This window comes from Penicillium concentricum, assembly GCF_028827145.1.
Source record: "Penicillium concentricum strain IBT 3081 chromosome Unknown utg000002l_segment0_segment0, whole genome shotgun sequence".
Taxonomy (NCBI): domain Eukaryota; kingdom Fungi; phylum Ascomycota; class Eurotiomycetes; order Eurotiales; family Aspergillaceae; genus Penicillium; species Penicillium concentricum.
Window position 1 is genome coordinate 3067129 of NW_026622755.1, and position 15002 is coordinate 3082130.

Sequence of the window (15002 nt, forward strand, 5' to 3'; positions counted from 1 at the left end):
GATAGTGTAAATAGTTCTGTACATGTAATTAATTTCACATATACTGATTTCACTCTACATCCATATTATTATAATGTAGGCCGCTGAATTCCTCCGAGTCCGACTCCGCGCGGAGCTACCGCGGATGACGACAAGCGGAACTTCCCCGGGGTTTGACACTTCTCACTTAACACTTCTCACTTCTCACTATTTTATCTCCTCAGATCAGACTGGACTTGATTCCCGCCATGCAGTAATTCGGCATCCGCCTCTCCGTTTCATATGGCGCACGCGACGTTTCTCCGCTCTCTGCGGCCTACCGTCCGTCCAATCTGGCGCCCGCATCGATACGCTCACTCAAGCCAATTCCAACCCTTTGTGCCACCGTCACCAAGTTCCCTAGGGAAGCCCACAGAAGCAAAGACCTACAAACGAACCATCAAATGGTTTCGCCGAATCATCTACATCTCACTAGCAACAGGTGTCGCCTATGGCATCGACAGCCAGTTCTACGCCTCATCCCTGACCCGAACAGCTCGGACCTTTTCCCTCGGTCTCTTCGTCGCCCTCGATTACAAAATCAACTTTCGTCCACATCCACCACTGGCCAGCTCTATTGCTGCCGTGCACGCCCGCAACGCAGAGCGCTTGTCGGATCTGCTGAGGCATAATGGCGGTCTCTACCTGAAGATGGGTCAGGCGATTGCCATGCAATCCGCCATCTTGCCCCCTGAGTTCCAGCAGATGTTCTCCCGCATGTTTGACGATGCCCCTCAGAATGACTGGAAGGATATCGAGAAGGTCATCCGTGAGGATTTTGGAAAGTCGCCTGAGGAGGTATTCGGTATCTCGTTTACGGGTGAACCTGGCAAGGGCACGATGGAGCGCAGAGCCCGAGCCAGCGCCAGTGTTGCCCAGGTTCACTGGGCTCGTCTGCAGGATGGCAGGGAGGTCGCGATCAAGATCCAAAAGCGGGAGATCGTGCAGCAATTAGCATGGGATCTCTGGGCTTTCAAGTGAGTTGTTCGAGCTCGAGCCGAGGGATGTTATGCTAATATTGAAATCAATAGAGTCGTGACCTTTATCTACAGCAAGGTGTTCGACATCCCTTTCTACAGTCTCGTTCCCTATATCAGTGAGAGACTATCGCTCGAAACAGACTTCGTAAATGAAGCAGATAACTCGGAAAATATGGCCAAGCTAGTGGCCGCTGAACCTCGCCTGCGCGATCGCGTGTATATTCCTCGTGTATACCGCGAACTAAGCTCAAAGCGCGTCATGACTGCCGAATGGGTAGAAGGCGTACGACTCTGGGATAAAGATGCCATCACGCGGCCCTGGCGCGGCGGCTGGGGCCAGGGAAGCCCAGGCTGTCACGGTACACCGCTTGACCAACCGGAGGGGAATGCTGAAGCTCGAAACCTGCGCACATCGAGGAGCAAGCCAGATCGGGATTACTGGCGAGGCCGCAACAACCGCGGCGGACTGGGCCTGTCACTTAAGGACGTGATGACAACCATGGTAGACCTGTTCTCTGCCCAAATGTTCCTGTGGGGATACGTCCACTGCGACCCGCACCCTGGCAACATCTTCATCCGCCGCAAGCCAGACGGACGACCAGAGCTGGTTCTGATCGACCACGGCCTGTACATCCACATGGAACCCGGATTCCGACACCAATACGCCCGGTTCTGGAAAGCCCTCCTCACCTTCGACAATCGCACGCTGGGCGAGATTGTCAAGGGCTGGGGCGTGAACAACCCAGATTTCTTCGCGTCAGCAACATTAATGCGCCCCTACAGTGGCGGAGACATGTCCACGCAGCGTGGTCTCCAGGGGCTAAGCAAGTCAGAGCGTGCAGAGCGGTCCTTCGAGATGCAGCAGAAGGTGCGCAAGGCGATTCGCGATATGCTGGGCGATGAAACCAAATGGCCACAGGAGCTGATTTTCATCGGTCGCAACCTGCGCATCGTCCAAGGAAATAACCAGTTCCTGGGCTCGCCAGTGAACCGCGTCAAAATCACTGGTATCTGGGCTTCGCGTGCGCTTATCGAGTCGCCGGATCTGCCGCTGGTCGAGAAGATCCGGAACATCGGTCGCCATTTGGTCTTCCGTATGGTGCTGTTTAGTACTGATATCTTCTTCTATTTCACCAAGGTGCGCCAGTTCTTACATCTGGGTGGTGGCATGGAGGATGATATCGAGGCCCAGATGCAGAATATGGCCAAGGATATGGGGGTTGAGCTTAACCACAGCGTGTTTGAGGGATAGACTTTCCCCGGTCTTATAGAATAATGTGGTGAGAACGGCAGTTGGTTTAGAATATGTGCATTATACCATCTGAACCTATCTAGAAAAATCTCCCGAATAATGACACTCTCCTTATGATCGGCGTTACTTCCAGTGTGTATCTTGGCTGTTGGCTGATATATATATCTTCCTACTTCGTCCCCTCCACATCAAAATCCACATAAATCCCTTCACCACCACTCTTAGATTCCATTAAATCCCCCAATCTCCCAAGCCTAGCAAGATAAGCAGCCCCCGTATCCGCCCAAACATGATACTCGCAAACCGCCAACCTCCCCTCCACAGACCCACTATCAACAGCAAGCTTCATGCGATACACGAACGTCTCATCCCACGCCTGTCGCGTCTCCTTCCACCCGAACGTCGCCGTCCCACGCAGAGAAACAGCCATGCAACTCTCATCAACTACCCAGCTCTCCTCGGGCTCGAAGACCATGTTCTTGATTGAGAGGAGGGAGGTGATGAGCTCGAAGTAAGTTGCTACCCCATCTTGGCCGGTGAATGGACGGCCTAAGAAGGGAGCTAGTTGTGGGAGACCGTGTTCTTGGGCTAGTGGTTTTGGAGATGTTGTGAAGGTTGAGAGGAGTTTGTTGGGGTTTGTTGGGTCTGGGTTTGTTAGGGCTTCTAGGAGGGATTGGATTGGTTTTAGGAGGTCTGGGCGTGAGATCATTTTGGAATACTTTTGGGAGAGATGTAAATGTGGTATTCGGAGGGAGATTGGATCTATGGACTCGGGTTTGATATCCTCCAGGCGGTGGACGTCGGGAGCGTACGTACTGACATAAATATGACGTTGATGTTTGTTGATATCTACTATTAATGTAGTAGTATCAAAACAACCTATAGCTGTTGGAATCAACTATTGGGATAGTTGGGATATTGGGATTGGGATATCTGGATGTTGGTAGATAGTTCACTGTTTCCCATCCATTTGCCCAGAGCTTCAAGAGAAACAGATGTAGAAGACATAAATCAAAGGCCCACTGTAGAACTCCCGCAGCTTTCATAGCTGAGCTTGATAGAAAGAAAGAAAACATATAGAAAAAAAGGAAAAGAAAGAAACACCGAGTCCCAAAAAATAATACATTTCCGCTCCCGCAGCTATCGGATGTCCGAGTTCACTGTCGCCAGGACTTGCCGCAGTTCAGACACGTGCAGAACAGTGTCATCGGTTCATCAGCCGCACGAGTCTGAGCCTCGGTGTAGGTAACCTTGCGCTGACCGCACTTGCCGCACTGCAAACTCTTACTGATACTGCGTTCTTGCTGGGCAACCATAGCCTTGTCCATATTCTCCTTCTGAATCTTGGCATCCGCCTCACGCTGCTCAACAGAGCGCAGCTCGTCATGGCTCATGCGCACAAATTGCTCAGAGGTAATTTCTCCCTCGACAACGCGCACACGCAACTTCGGGTTGGACTTGTTCTTCAGATTCTGGAAAAGACTGCGGATCTTCGTGCGGTATTCCTCCTTTGTCTCCGGTCCCAGGTACTTGTATGCGGAAATCTCCACTGCAATGGCGCGCGATAGAACGGCCTTCACAGACTCAGTCGATCCAACACACAGTCCATCGTACATCAGTCCCGTGCAGCTGTCACGCACTCGGTTCCCGGTGTGATTGATCTCCGCTCCGTCTGCCTTCCAGGTGCGCTTATCTGGAGGCACGGACAGCTTCGACGCCTTGTCTGAAGGTGTAGCAGCGGCTGGGGTGGACGCTCCTGTACCGTTTTGCGCTGGTCGCGGAGAACCGCTCGAGCCTCGACTGGCTGCTGTACCACCGCCCTGCTTCTGTTTGTTCACCTCGGTCCGCCACTTGGAGACGATCTCGCTGGAGAGCCGCGCGACTTCAGGGGTCTTGCTTTGCTTGAACTTGTTGACGATGATTCCGATGCGCGTCTGTCGGAGGAGGTCTTCGGTTGCCCGGACTCCGGTTTGGATATCCTTCAGAAGGCCCAGAATCACAACGGAAGACTCGTTCGATGTCGCAGCCTTGCCCAAGGCCTTGGCCTTAGCCTCGATCTCTTTGGCGTCCATCGCTATGTTGTGCGGGGTAGAGGGATAATTCGATCGGAGTGCTTGACAGAGTCAATGGAGGCCCGGCTGGGAAAGTTCCACGCGACCTATAAGCGACAACTGTTAGTATGTCATTGCAAAAGCTTGGAGCGCAGGGTCTTTATAAGCCCCCGGAAGCCGGCGCATTCTGCAGAACCACGGCGAGCACGTTTGTCCTTTTGGAATCACAGATCATGGAGCCACAGATACCTGCAACAAGCGTCACACGAAACATGGCTCTTGAAATACCCCGCCATAGAGACTCATGCGGGCGAGCGTGGTACGCTGTTAATTTGCACGTGTCCACCTGTTCCCTCATTTGCTCTCGGAAACTTGACAAAAACAAACAGAGAAGCTCGGAAACAATGGAATAAGAGGTCTTATACATATTGCGCCAGAAATAGCAATAGGTAATTGCGCAAAAATAGGATGTAGTGAGGGGTGTTTTGTGCGGGCACTCACTTGGAGATATTTCACGGTCGCGTTAACGGTATAGTGTTGGGAACTTGGAACTGTAGTGATAACAAAGAGCGGAAAGGCGACGGCAATGGAAGCGCCAGAAGAGACAGGTATGGTAGATGGGATATGTCAAAGCCGACGAGGTAAGTGGAATTTGATGAGCTGCGATGTTCGAGGTTCGCGCCAAGCCTTGGATTCCATTTTCGGAAATTCTTTTTCTTTCTATATGCAGCTTTTGTATACACATTTGTTTACATCTAAAAAATTATATTTGAATGTTCCTGCTTGTCCAGATATGTATTCCATCTATATGGTTATGTATCCTCCGGAGAAAATCGGGGGTCCATGGCTATGCAAACAGAATATGGATCAAAGCAAAGAGAATTATGTGCAGCTAGGGTTTCATCATTGTAGATTGGGGGTATAACAAATGGGGGTCTTTTTGAAGGTAAAGCGTAAGCGTCGTCAGTCAGATCCTCATACCCGAAGCTTGCGAGTGGCCGTGGACACGGAAAGGGACCATGGATGGCCAAGAGGACACCATGTAAGCCGAGGGCGCGGGTTTCTCAGCATTGGTGATATCAACGTGGCATTGGATCCATGAGACGTCCGTGATGAAAGGCAGATACTGATGGAAGTGACAATTGTCCAACAGCTTGAGAGGTTTAGATGGCCGTCTTGCCCAGCACATCGGCCAGTTCATCGACGTCCTTGTCGTCTTTCTGAGCCACCTTCTCTTGCTCGGCAAGATCGGCATCCTTGAGATCCTTCTCAGCCTTGGCCTCTTCCTCCTCTTCCTCATCCTCTTCTTCCTCCTCGTCTTCCGAATCCTCCTCCTCGAGTTCATCCAAGTCGTCAAGACCCCAAGTATCCTCGGGGTCCTCGTCGGTACCGTGCTCCTCCTGTCGAGCCTCCAGGAGCTCACGCAGGTCAATAATGTTAGGGTCCTCCTCGGAGAAGATGTTTCCGTTGAGTTCGACACGACGGAGGCTGGGGAGCGCAGTCTTGGCTGCGTGGGTGAAGCTCTTGACAGCTTCCGCCTTCATCTCGTTGTACTGCAGACGCAGAGTCTGGAGCTTCTGGTTATTGTTAGCCGCCAAAGCCTGGGCAACCTTGACACCACCACGGGCAGAGAGCAGGCAGTCGCCGACACCAAGCTCGCGCAGAGAGGGCCAGCCAGACAAGACGTTTGACAGGGCAGCGGAGCCCACATGGGTGAAAGTGTTGTCCTGCAGATCCAAAACCTCCAGGGAATGCGCGTGGTAGAGACCCTCGGTCAACAGGTGGGAGATACCCTCCGATCGGATACCGTTCTGTGTCATCTTAACCGACTTCAGACCAGCCGCGTGGGCCTTGTAGGCCCGAGCCCATGCCTCCATACTGCCGTTCTCCAAGCGGTTTCGTCCACAGACAACACTCTCCAGCAGTCCAACCTCCTCGCCACAGTTGCGAGCTTCCTCCTTGCGCTCAGCCAGCTTTGACAACGCATCCGCAACCTGAGATCCAGCGGCAGGGCCGAGTCCATTGTTGTTCAAAATAAGGTGGCGGAGGGGCACATGGCGCGAGAGGAATTCGATAAGTGGGGCCTGAGTCCTGAGACCAAAAGCATTGTCGTTAAGGTTCACGGTGTGGACGGTCGAGATCTTGAGGATGGCATTCAGGAGCGCGTTCAGAGCAGTGGGAATTTCGGTCAAGAGACGACCGGTGAAGATGTCGTCGAGGTAGGCAGCTTCGAGGCACTTTTGGGTCTTCAGGACCTCGGCCAGACGCTCGGAGGCGCCAATGCCCAGGGTGTTTCCACCGAGACGGATTTCAGTATAGTCAGTGTTGTCAATCAAGGGCTGAATGTGCAAGTTCATGTCCTCTGCGCTGTCGAGCTTGAGGACTCTGCCCTCGAGGGAGAAGACCTTGGGAGGGGCCATGGCGGGGTAGTTGTTCAAGTGGGAGATTGAGATAAAAGAAATAAATAGCAAAAGGCTCAATGGCGGATAATATCCCAGCAACGAGAAGACCCGAGTAGACCCAAGGATAGAAAGCAAAAACCGAAACAGTCAATGTAGCAGAATAGGAGACGACTCCGGGGAGGCAAGTTTGTTGATAACAAAAAAAAATAACTACGGCGCAGCATAGAGACCATTTCCGCTGCACGAGCCATTAATAATGTCCGATGGTGTCAGGTCACTTGTAAGCACTTGTTCACAACGTACTTAACACTCGTTTTCTGTCTTCCATTTACTTAAATATTCAAGTACATCTGCATACCCGTCACAATGTCCTGGCTCTTTGGTTCCTCAAGTGGTATGTACCAATTCCTTTTTCCACCTCGGGCCGAATACTTGCGCAATGCGCCAGTCCTACATATCAGAGAAAGGCCTTGACCTTTGCTTACACAATTATTTACAGAGAAAAGCGCCGCTGCCCCTGAGCAAGCGTCCGCTCAGCCCGCCCAGACCGAGAAGCCCAAGGTATGACCCGATACTGCCGAACCAACAAGCGCAAGCGACTGATCCTGCCTTCGTTCTAGCCCTGCTGCGTCTGCAAACCCGAGAAGACCGCTCGCGATGACTGCATGCTCTTTTCCAAGTCCGACAACCCTGAGCAGGAGTGCAAGTCCACGATCGAGCAGTACAAGACTTGCATGGCCGGATTCGGCTTCAAGGTCTAGACTCGTTCGTTGACCCAATAGCCTCGGCTGTACTATCACTATACAACACTGTACCATAGCATTCATTGGCGGGAGTTTCTTGTTTTACCTGGATATCGTCTGTTTTTAGGGCATGTTTGCTCCGTTGTGACATATTGGAATCTAGAGTTTGGCACTCCAGATGATAGGGATGAGTTTCCCAATACAACGTCTCACCTCTTAAACAAATTTCAAATCGAATCAATTATATTAATAAAACATTAATGAAACAAGATTTCTACTGCCTCATTTTGGATAATCACATAATATGGGGTATCACTGAAAATCATACAGCCATCCACCTAGGCATACAATCACTGCTTCTTTTTCTGGCTTTCCTCCTCGGTAGCCTGCCGATTGATCTGGCGGCATTGGGTGTATAGTTTCCACATACACCACAGATAGGCAATCCCAAATCCAGCAGCTCCGACCAGGGCATTCAAGACGACCCAAAGATCTGGCTTTCCGGGCGGCGGAGGGACGAATGCCTCAAGGATATGCCAGGCAATCATGGCCAAATAGAAACCAAAGTGTAGGAGAGTTGTGAGAGTGTTGGGCTCGAAGTGGGCATTGGAGTCTTCAGGGGATGGCCGACTTCGGTAAGTCTCGAAAGAAGTAGGAGGCAAGCCGAGGAGATAAGCCCAAAGCAAAGTCATGACTATGTAAGGAACGCGGAGCTCATCGCGCTTAAGGAGGGGGTACATGGTCCACGAGCCAAGCACGTTGGCCCAACCCACCCAGGCGCGGGTTTCTTTGCTCAACCCACCGTTACCAGCAAGTAGGAGGGTCATTGGTAGCAGAGGCAGCAACACACTCTTCTCATGGACCTGGAAAGAGAACAAGAAAAATCCCCAGGAGACGGCGGATAGAGCGGGAAGGAGAAGCGAGGCCCGGGGGTGGCGGAAGATGATAGCACAGGGAGCAATTATTGATGCTAGTGTGGCACCGAGTGATGCGCGCTGCAACAATGTAGCATCAAAGCGGGTGAGCTTATAGAAAGTGTGAATAGCGCACCAAGCATTGGCAACTTTGTCTTCGAAGAGGCCACGCGCAAAGGGAAACACCCGGTAAATGATCTGCGTTAGTTGGAACAATAGCCCATATGTAACGGAGTTCTTGTCCAACTGGATAGGAAGTGCCTGTAACAGAGGCGGCACCGGAGAAGATGCAAATGCCTTTCGAGCTTCGGCATTGGAGGCACCAAGCATGAGAGGGGCCAACAGCAAAGCAAAAGCAGCCAATGTGATGAGGGCTATGCTCATAAGGCGGGGAATATTGACCCGAGGGAATGTGCAGACACCGAGAAGATAGGCGAACATGACTGGTGCATAGTACAACGCCATTTGTTTGAATCCAAGTGCACCAACGAAGAAAATGCAAGCCCAGAGCATACGCCCTGCCAAGATAGCGTCAAGACTCGCAACCACCAATCCAAGCATGACTGTGTTGTATTGAAAATGGCCATGGTCGATGAGGATGTTCGCTGGCTGAAGGAGGACTGCCACGAGAGCAATCGAGGCGGACCATGCATGAACACCCTGCATCCGAGTGTAGCGGCGGAGGAAGTTGACCACGGCCGGAATGAACACGAAGTATTCGGACATCATGACGGTAGCGCGCATGTATACTTTCAAACGGGGGTCCTCGAAACCTCGGGAGGCATCCAGGGCGAACCAGGTTGGATCAAAGGCGGAGCCACTAGACAAGCCAACAGGTCAGCAGGAGGCCTTGAGTATTCTACAATGAATGGCAGGGAGGGAAGTATACATTTTTCCAAATAGCCAGCTGTGATATGCGGTCAATGGTGGATAATCGAGACCCCAATATTGGAGATCGTATATGTACCACTTCGCCAAAGGCAGATGTGTGGTAATTTCCATCCAATGCCGTTGGGCCTCAAAATCACCGTGCATTGGGGGAACCTGGAAGCCTAAAAGATATTAGTTCTTGGATCCTCCACAGAGAGACAATATCGCATACCAGAGTAACCCCACAAGCTCACAGCCCATCGGAACAGACCAACGGCCATGAGGACAAGTGGGAGAATCAGCCATTGAGAAACACCAGCCCTAGCAGCCCACAAAAATGAGACCAACGGAAATGCCGGGGATTGCTTCCCATCGCCTAGATCCAAGATCAGGTTATTGTTGGAGCCGGGGGAGGTCGCAACCTTTCTCTTCTTGCGGGGACGGTGGGAGGATGGTGTTGGAGGGGCCATCGTGGTAAAGGCTAGAGGGGAAATTATCGTCTCATTGACCGAGTCAAAGAAAAGGGTGTATCTAAATGAAGAGAGACGAATTGACTTATGACTTATTGTGTCTTGATATGTACGCAGAAGATACCGCCAATTGACACGGGATTGTGAGTCGTCAACAGCCACTGAACAGGTACCCACATAGTGTTGGGACTAAGTGTCTGATCTAAACCTTTCTTGGTAGGCGGAGTGGTTCTGCCAGCCTCCGAATTTTTTTTTTCAGAAATTTTTCCTTATCAGAGCTGATGGTCCCCCAGCTCTTCACTTTTTTTCTTCTTCTTCTTACTATCCTCTCTACTTCTTTCTCTCATCCCCTTTCAAAAAGCAGTCTGTTTCAGGTTGCTTTACTTGTCTCATCTCTTGAATACTCAAGAGATCTCTATACACACTAACTAACGCAGTCGCGTGGGTTTATCTCGTAAGTTCGTTCGGATACTCTGTGGGCTCTTTTATATCTCTTGAGGGCTGTGGGCTTGAAATACATCTATTCTGTGGGCTCTGTGGGACATCTTCCTCGTGGGTTACATATTCTAGACAGTATTGGCTGTCTGTTGCTTGTGGGCTTGAAAACTTGTCCGTCCGTGGGTAGTGGGTTAACGTCCAGCTGTGATTTAGTTCACTTCTGGCAGTTCTTCTGAGGGCTGTTGTTCCATTTTACACATCCATCACACGGGTGCTTTGAGGGATCGTGGGCTTTGCCGCACATACTACAAGAATTTCACTTGTCACTACAGTATGTGCCACCCTACCCAAGCTACAAGCCAGCCTCCCAAGCCCTCCCTATGAGTTCCCTCAATTCTACAAAAGAGCAATCGCTAACATGTTTTTCTCGCCTCTAGTTCACAATGTCCAAGACATCTACCAAGGGTGCCGATAAGGCCGTCAAGGCCAGCAAGGCCTTGAACAAGGTCAAGGATGCCGGTGTCACCAAGGCTTCCCAGTCCCCCGCCGCCAAGAGCAAGGCCGTTGCCACCAAGGTCGCCGCCAAGGAGAAGGCTTCCAAGAAGTCCAAGAAGAAGGAGCCTACCCCCAGCTCCTCCGAGTCTGAGTCCGAGTCCGATGAGGATATGAAGGATGCTTCCTCCAGCTCCGAGTCTGAGTCCGAGGATGAGAAGCCCGCCCCCAAGAAGGCTGAGAAGAAGGTTGCTGCCAAGGCTGAGTCTTCCGACTCTTCCGACTCTGACTCTTCCGAGTCCGAGGATGAGAAGCCCGCTCCCAAGAAGGCCGAGAAGAAGGTTGCTGCTAAGGCTGAGTCTTCCGACTCTTCCGACTCTGACTCTTCCGAGTCCGAGGAGGAGAAGCCCGCCAAGAAGGACGAGAAGAAGGCCGAGTCTTCCGACTCTGACTCTGACTCTGACTCTGAGTCCGAGTCCGAGGCCAAGAAGGCTTCCTCCGACTCCGAGTCTGGTTCCGACTCTGACAGCTCTGACTCTGACTCCGAGGAGACCCCTGTCTCCAAGAAGCGCAAGGCCGATGAGGAGCCTGCCGCCGCTGCTAAGAAGTCCAAGACCGATGATCTCCCCGAGGGTGCTGTTGCCAACCTCTTCATCGGTAACCTGTCCTGGAACGTCGATGAGGAGTGGCTCCAGCGTGAGTTCTCCGAGTTCGGTGAGCTCAACGGTGTCCGCATTGTCACCGACCGTGAGACTGGCCGCTCCCGTGGATTCGGCTACGTTGAGTACACCAACGCCGCCGATGCCGTCAAGGCCATGGATGCCAAGAAGGGTACCGATCTTGATGGTCGCACCATCAACCTCGACTACGCCGCTCCCCGTCAGGCCAACCCCCCTGCCGACCGTTCCCAGGATCGTGCTCGCTCCTACGGTGACTCCACCAGCCCCGAGAGCGACACCCTCTTCGTTGGCAACCTTCCCTTCAGCGCCACTGAGGATGCTCTCCACGAGGTCTTCGGTGCACAGGGTTCCGTTCTCGGAATCCGTCTCCCCACTGAGCAGGAGACCGGCCGCCCCAAGGGCTTCGGTTACGTTCAGTTCTCTTCCATTGATGAGGCCAAGGCTGCCCACGCTGCCCTCAACGGCCACGAGCTCGAGGGCCGCTCTATCCGTCTTGACTTCTCTACTCCCCGCCCTGCCGGTGGTGACCGCGGTGGCTTCGGTGGTCGTGGTGGTGGCCGCGGTGGCGGTGGTGGTTTCGGTGGACGCGGCGGTGGTGGTCGCGGTGGTGGCCGTGGTGGCTTCGGTGACCGTGGCGGCCGTGGTGGTGGTCGTGGTGGCTTCGGCGACCGTGGCGGCCGTGGTGGCCTCAACAAGGGCAAGGGTTCCATCCCCGAGTACAAGGGTACTAAGGTTACCTTCTGAACTTGATATTTTCTGCATTTGATTTCCGCAACATATCGGTGTCCATGGGTCTCAGGTTTGCTTTGAGAGGAAAAAAGTTCGTGTTTAATTATGTGTAATATGATCTTAGCTCAGGTATCTTCAATTTGATACATCATTTCAATTTTCATTATGATGAATCTTTTCGTTTCTTGTGTAAACATCAACACCATCGGAGTATATTGCCTCCCGATGCCGCCTTCCCCACAGACTTCTTTGTTTGCCCAAGTACATTGGTTGACTTCTGCTTCTTTGGTCAACTTGTTGATGAAAGATGGTCTCTTTGTGAGCTTCTCGAATCTCAACATTCCAGGACAAAATCCCCGCATTACTTACCACTGACGATCCCCTCGCATCGTCTTTCGCCCTCGGCCTTGTCACGGGCTGCAAATCACCTGTTCGGTCTGCTGATCACCTCATCATTTCGAATCTTTCCACCTGGGAGCTTTCATCTTTCTTCTATCACTGTCCTTTCTTTTCTATTTTTGAAGATTAATCTAACTATTTTGTTTCCTTCTAATTCTGAGCAGAAAGGAGTATAAAACCCTTGCTTTGGGCATCAGTGATCGACTCCACATTTGATAAGATAACCCCACGTTGACCGCTCTCTTGTACTTCCAGAGTGGCCTGATCCCCTCTCTTTTATATTTCTCTTCTACTCCTTCTCATATTCCTTCAACTCTCTGGCTATGCAACCAAATCACTATCTGCTAGGTCAGGTGCGTGAGCCCAGAGCCGCAAGTCGGATGACGGATGGCCATCAGCCGCGAGATAACGGTCAGCCCCAGTCATCTGGTGCGGCGCCCATGAGATCAGAGGGTATGTAGTCCTTTTTATAATCCGACTGGTACCTCCCCTGTGAACTTTCATATACAAAATTGCTTTCACATTTCCATAATGTACTCACTACGATACTACATAGATTCTTGGATCGACGTATCCTCGCAACCGTCCTCTTCCTCCTTCTCCTCTGCTGCCACGAATGAAGATATAATCACCACCGGCTTGCAGGTCGAAGTTGGAGAAGCGGGGGCGTATCAGCGCCGCAATAGGCGACGTCGCTTACAGCACCTTGCTGCTATCACTACAGCGCAGGTGGACTATGCGTCGCGGGATGCCAGTCAAGCCAGTAGCAGCCAAGAGGAATATGACGAGAGTGAAAGCGAGTCTGATCGCGTTCTCAGCAGCTCAAATGAAGATATAACCCGCCCAGCGCTCCCGTCTGCATTGTCTGCGCGCTCTGCACAGCTCTCTTCAGGTTCAGATGCTGCCTCTAGCGATGATGAAGATGATACTTCTACTGCCTTAGGGATGGGAATCAGCCCATCACCTTTCGTACCCCAACCAAACATATTCACACATCCACCAGCAACATCAGAACCTGGATGGCCTGCACGGCGTACTCAACCTAGTGTCTCGTCTACTCACCGCGCAGCCCCTCGAAGAGATTCTTATCCTAGTCCACGATCATCGCGCAGAACTCAATATCAACACAGCCCTTACAATATGATCTCCCCTTCTCATCATACCGACCACGATGCCGCCCTTCGTGCTAGCCTATCAACACTTCTTTCATGTGCGGCTGCCGCTAGAGGCCTTCCGAAGAATGACAATAGACCATCACCTACCCCAGCTGCTCCCTCTGGAGGCGCACACCCCGCTTCATTCCGACTAGTAGGCGCATCAGTTGCTATGGGAGAGGAGAGCAGCGATGAAGAGACTACATCATCGCCGCAGTATCCAGAAACAAGTCCGTCGATAGCACCGCAGAGGAACCTAAGAGCACCGTCAGTGTCATCTGACCCATCTGTCGCCAAAGCAAAGCGCCGTTCAAGTTCCCCTAAAGATCGCGGTGCTGCTTCGAAGAAGAGTCGTCGCCTGAGCATGACGGATCCCACAACGACTGTCAGCCCCACGATCATGACATGGGTCATCAGCGCTGGGGTCGTCGTTCTCTTCTCCGCAATCAGCTTCTCTGCCGGGTATATGATCGGCCGTGAGGTCGGGCGGGTTGAAGTCGGAATGATGGGAGATGGTGTTCCTGGCCCTCGGCCATCAACAGGATGTGGTCAGGAAGCGGTCCGCGGGGGACTTCGAAAACTGCGCTGGGGATCTGCGGCCGCAGGATCTGCTAGCCTTGCATCAATGTAATGTTCTATGAATGGCGAAGATGATGTGAACGAATTATGATGTCAACAAAGGAGGATGGACCGCTCGAGCTGCGTTCGTGTCTTTTCTGAACGTTGACCCGCATGTCGGAGTCCTCGCATTTCTCTGTTTGATTGATATTCTACTCTCATCTCATTGGCTGATAGTCATTGAGATTCGGTTGTTATGTGCCGGGGGTCTCGCGGCCTTCTGACAATCAAAAATCGGCGCATCTTTAGGTTTTACGCAGGTGATTTCTGGTTTGAAGCGATGGAGTCTTGGTTCTAGTTCCTCTTGGGGCTTCTATGTTGCTTTCTTTGCGATTTTCAATCTATACCCTCTTTTTATCGCCCTATCTTATATATTGAATGAATGATTCCCTTACAAAATTGGGCTCAGTTGATATCCACATCTGCTGGTAGTATCTCAAGCTGTATCAAAAGTCAGCGGCAACTCCCTCAGCAGTGCTACCTGCCCACACCCACGGGTGGTAGCCTTGAACGTTATGTAACCGTACCAGACAGCCCTGCACCTGGGTTTTGCTCAATTTAGCTAACAGAGATCCATGGCGCGTCTAGAATTGACTTTGCACCAGTCTTGGAAGCTCCCGCGGTATCCACCGCGCTAGTGAGCTAAAATTGATGATCTTTGGGGCATTTTATTGTTCGTATACATGACAGAACGTGCATTCTGTAGATCTCAAATAACTTTGGAAGGGACAGGCTCTGCATGGATTCATATAATTCCCTCTTCGTGATCAGTCTCTGTTGGGTCAAATCGTA

At 51.8% G+C, this 15002-nt stretch overlaps 8 protein-coding genes across 8 annotated transcripts; 4 read left to right on the forward strand and 4 right to left on the reverse strand.

Annotated features, from left to right (window-relative positions):
• Positions 1 to 261: 261 nt before the first annotated feature.
• On the forward strand, positions 262 to 2250 carry N7517_004758 (ABC1 kinase family protein; the record flags this gene model as incomplete). Its single annotated transcript, XM_056722488.1, has 2 exons — positions 262 to 995; positions 1050 to 2250. 2 exons carry the CDS (start codon positions 262 to 264, stop codon positions 2248 to 2250), a joined length of 1935 nt encoding a protein of 644 aa, XP_056578738.1.
• Positions 2251 to 2419: 169 nt separating this feature from the next.
• N7517_004759 (uncharacterized protein) lies at positions 2420 to 2959 on the reverse strand (the record flags this gene model as incomplete). Its single annotated transcript, XM_056722489.1, has 1 exon — positions 2420 to 2959. One exon carries the CDS (start codon positions 2957 to 2959, stop codon positions 2420 to 2422), a length of 540 nt encoding a protein of 179 aa, XP_056578739.1.
• A 448-nt stretch (positions 2960 to 3407) lies between these two features.
• Positions 3408 to 4322, reverse strand: N7517_004760 (transcription elongation factor DST1; the record flags this gene model as incomplete). Its single annotated transcript, XM_056722490.1, has 1 exon — positions 3408 to 4322. One exon carries the CDS (start codon positions 4320 to 4322, stop codon positions 3408 to 3410), a length of 915 nt encoding a protein of 304 aa, XP_056578740.1.
• A 1142-nt stretch (positions 4323 to 5464) lies between these two features.
• On the reverse strand, positions 5465 to 6721 carry N7517_004761 (GTPase-activating protein RNA1; the record flags this gene model as incomplete). The annotated part of the gene is made up of 1 exon (XM_056722491.1): positions 5465 to 6721. One exon carries the CDS (start codon positions 6719 to 6721, stop codon positions 5465 to 5467), a length of 1257 nt encoding a protein of 418 aa, XP_056578741.1.
• Positions 6722 to 7069: 348 nt separating this feature from the next.
• On the forward strand, positions 7070 to 7464 carry N7517_004762 (copper metallochaperone COX17; the record flags this gene model as incomplete). The annotated part of the gene is made up of 3 exons (XM_056722492.1): positions 7070 to 7097; positions 7203 to 7264; positions 7324 to 7464. The coding sequence occupies 3 exons, from the start codon at positions 7070 to 7072 to the stop codon at positions 7462 to 7464; spliced, it is 231 nt and encodes a 76-aa protein (XP_056578742.1).
• Positions 7465 to 7796: 332 nt separating this feature from the next.
• On the reverse strand, positions 7797 to 9700 carry N7517_004763 (dolichyl-P-Glc:Man(9)GlcNAc(2)-PP-dolichol alpha-1,3-glucosyltransferase ALG6; the record flags this gene model as incomplete). Its single annotated transcript, XM_056722493.1, has 3 exons — positions 7797 to 9180; positions 9250 to 9412; positions 9463 to 9700. 3 exons carry the CDS (start codon positions 9698 to 9700, stop codon positions 7797 to 7799), a joined length of 1785 nt encoding a protein of 594 aa, XP_056578743.1.
• An 881-nt stretch (positions 9701 to 10581) lies between these two features.
• N7517_004764 (putative nucleolin protein Nsr1) lies at positions 10582 to 12054 on the forward strand (the record flags this gene model as incomplete). The annotated part of the gene is made up of 1 exon (XM_056722494.1): positions 10582 to 12054. One exon carries the CDS (start codon positions 10582 to 10584, stop codon positions 12052 to 12054), a length of 1473 nt encoding a protein of 490 aa, XP_056578744.1.
• Positions 12055 to 12761: 707 nt separating this feature from the next.
• On the forward strand, positions 12762 to 14223 carry N7517_004765 (uncharacterized protein; the record flags this gene model as incomplete). Its single annotated transcript, XM_056722495.1, has 2 exons — positions 12762 to 12891; positions 12995 to 14223. The coding sequence occupies 2 exons, from the start codon at positions 12762 to 12764 to the stop codon at positions 14221 to 14223; spliced, it is 1359 nt and encodes a 452-aa protein (XP_056578745.1).
• Between the last annotated feature and the right edge of the window lie 779 nt (positions 14224 to 15002).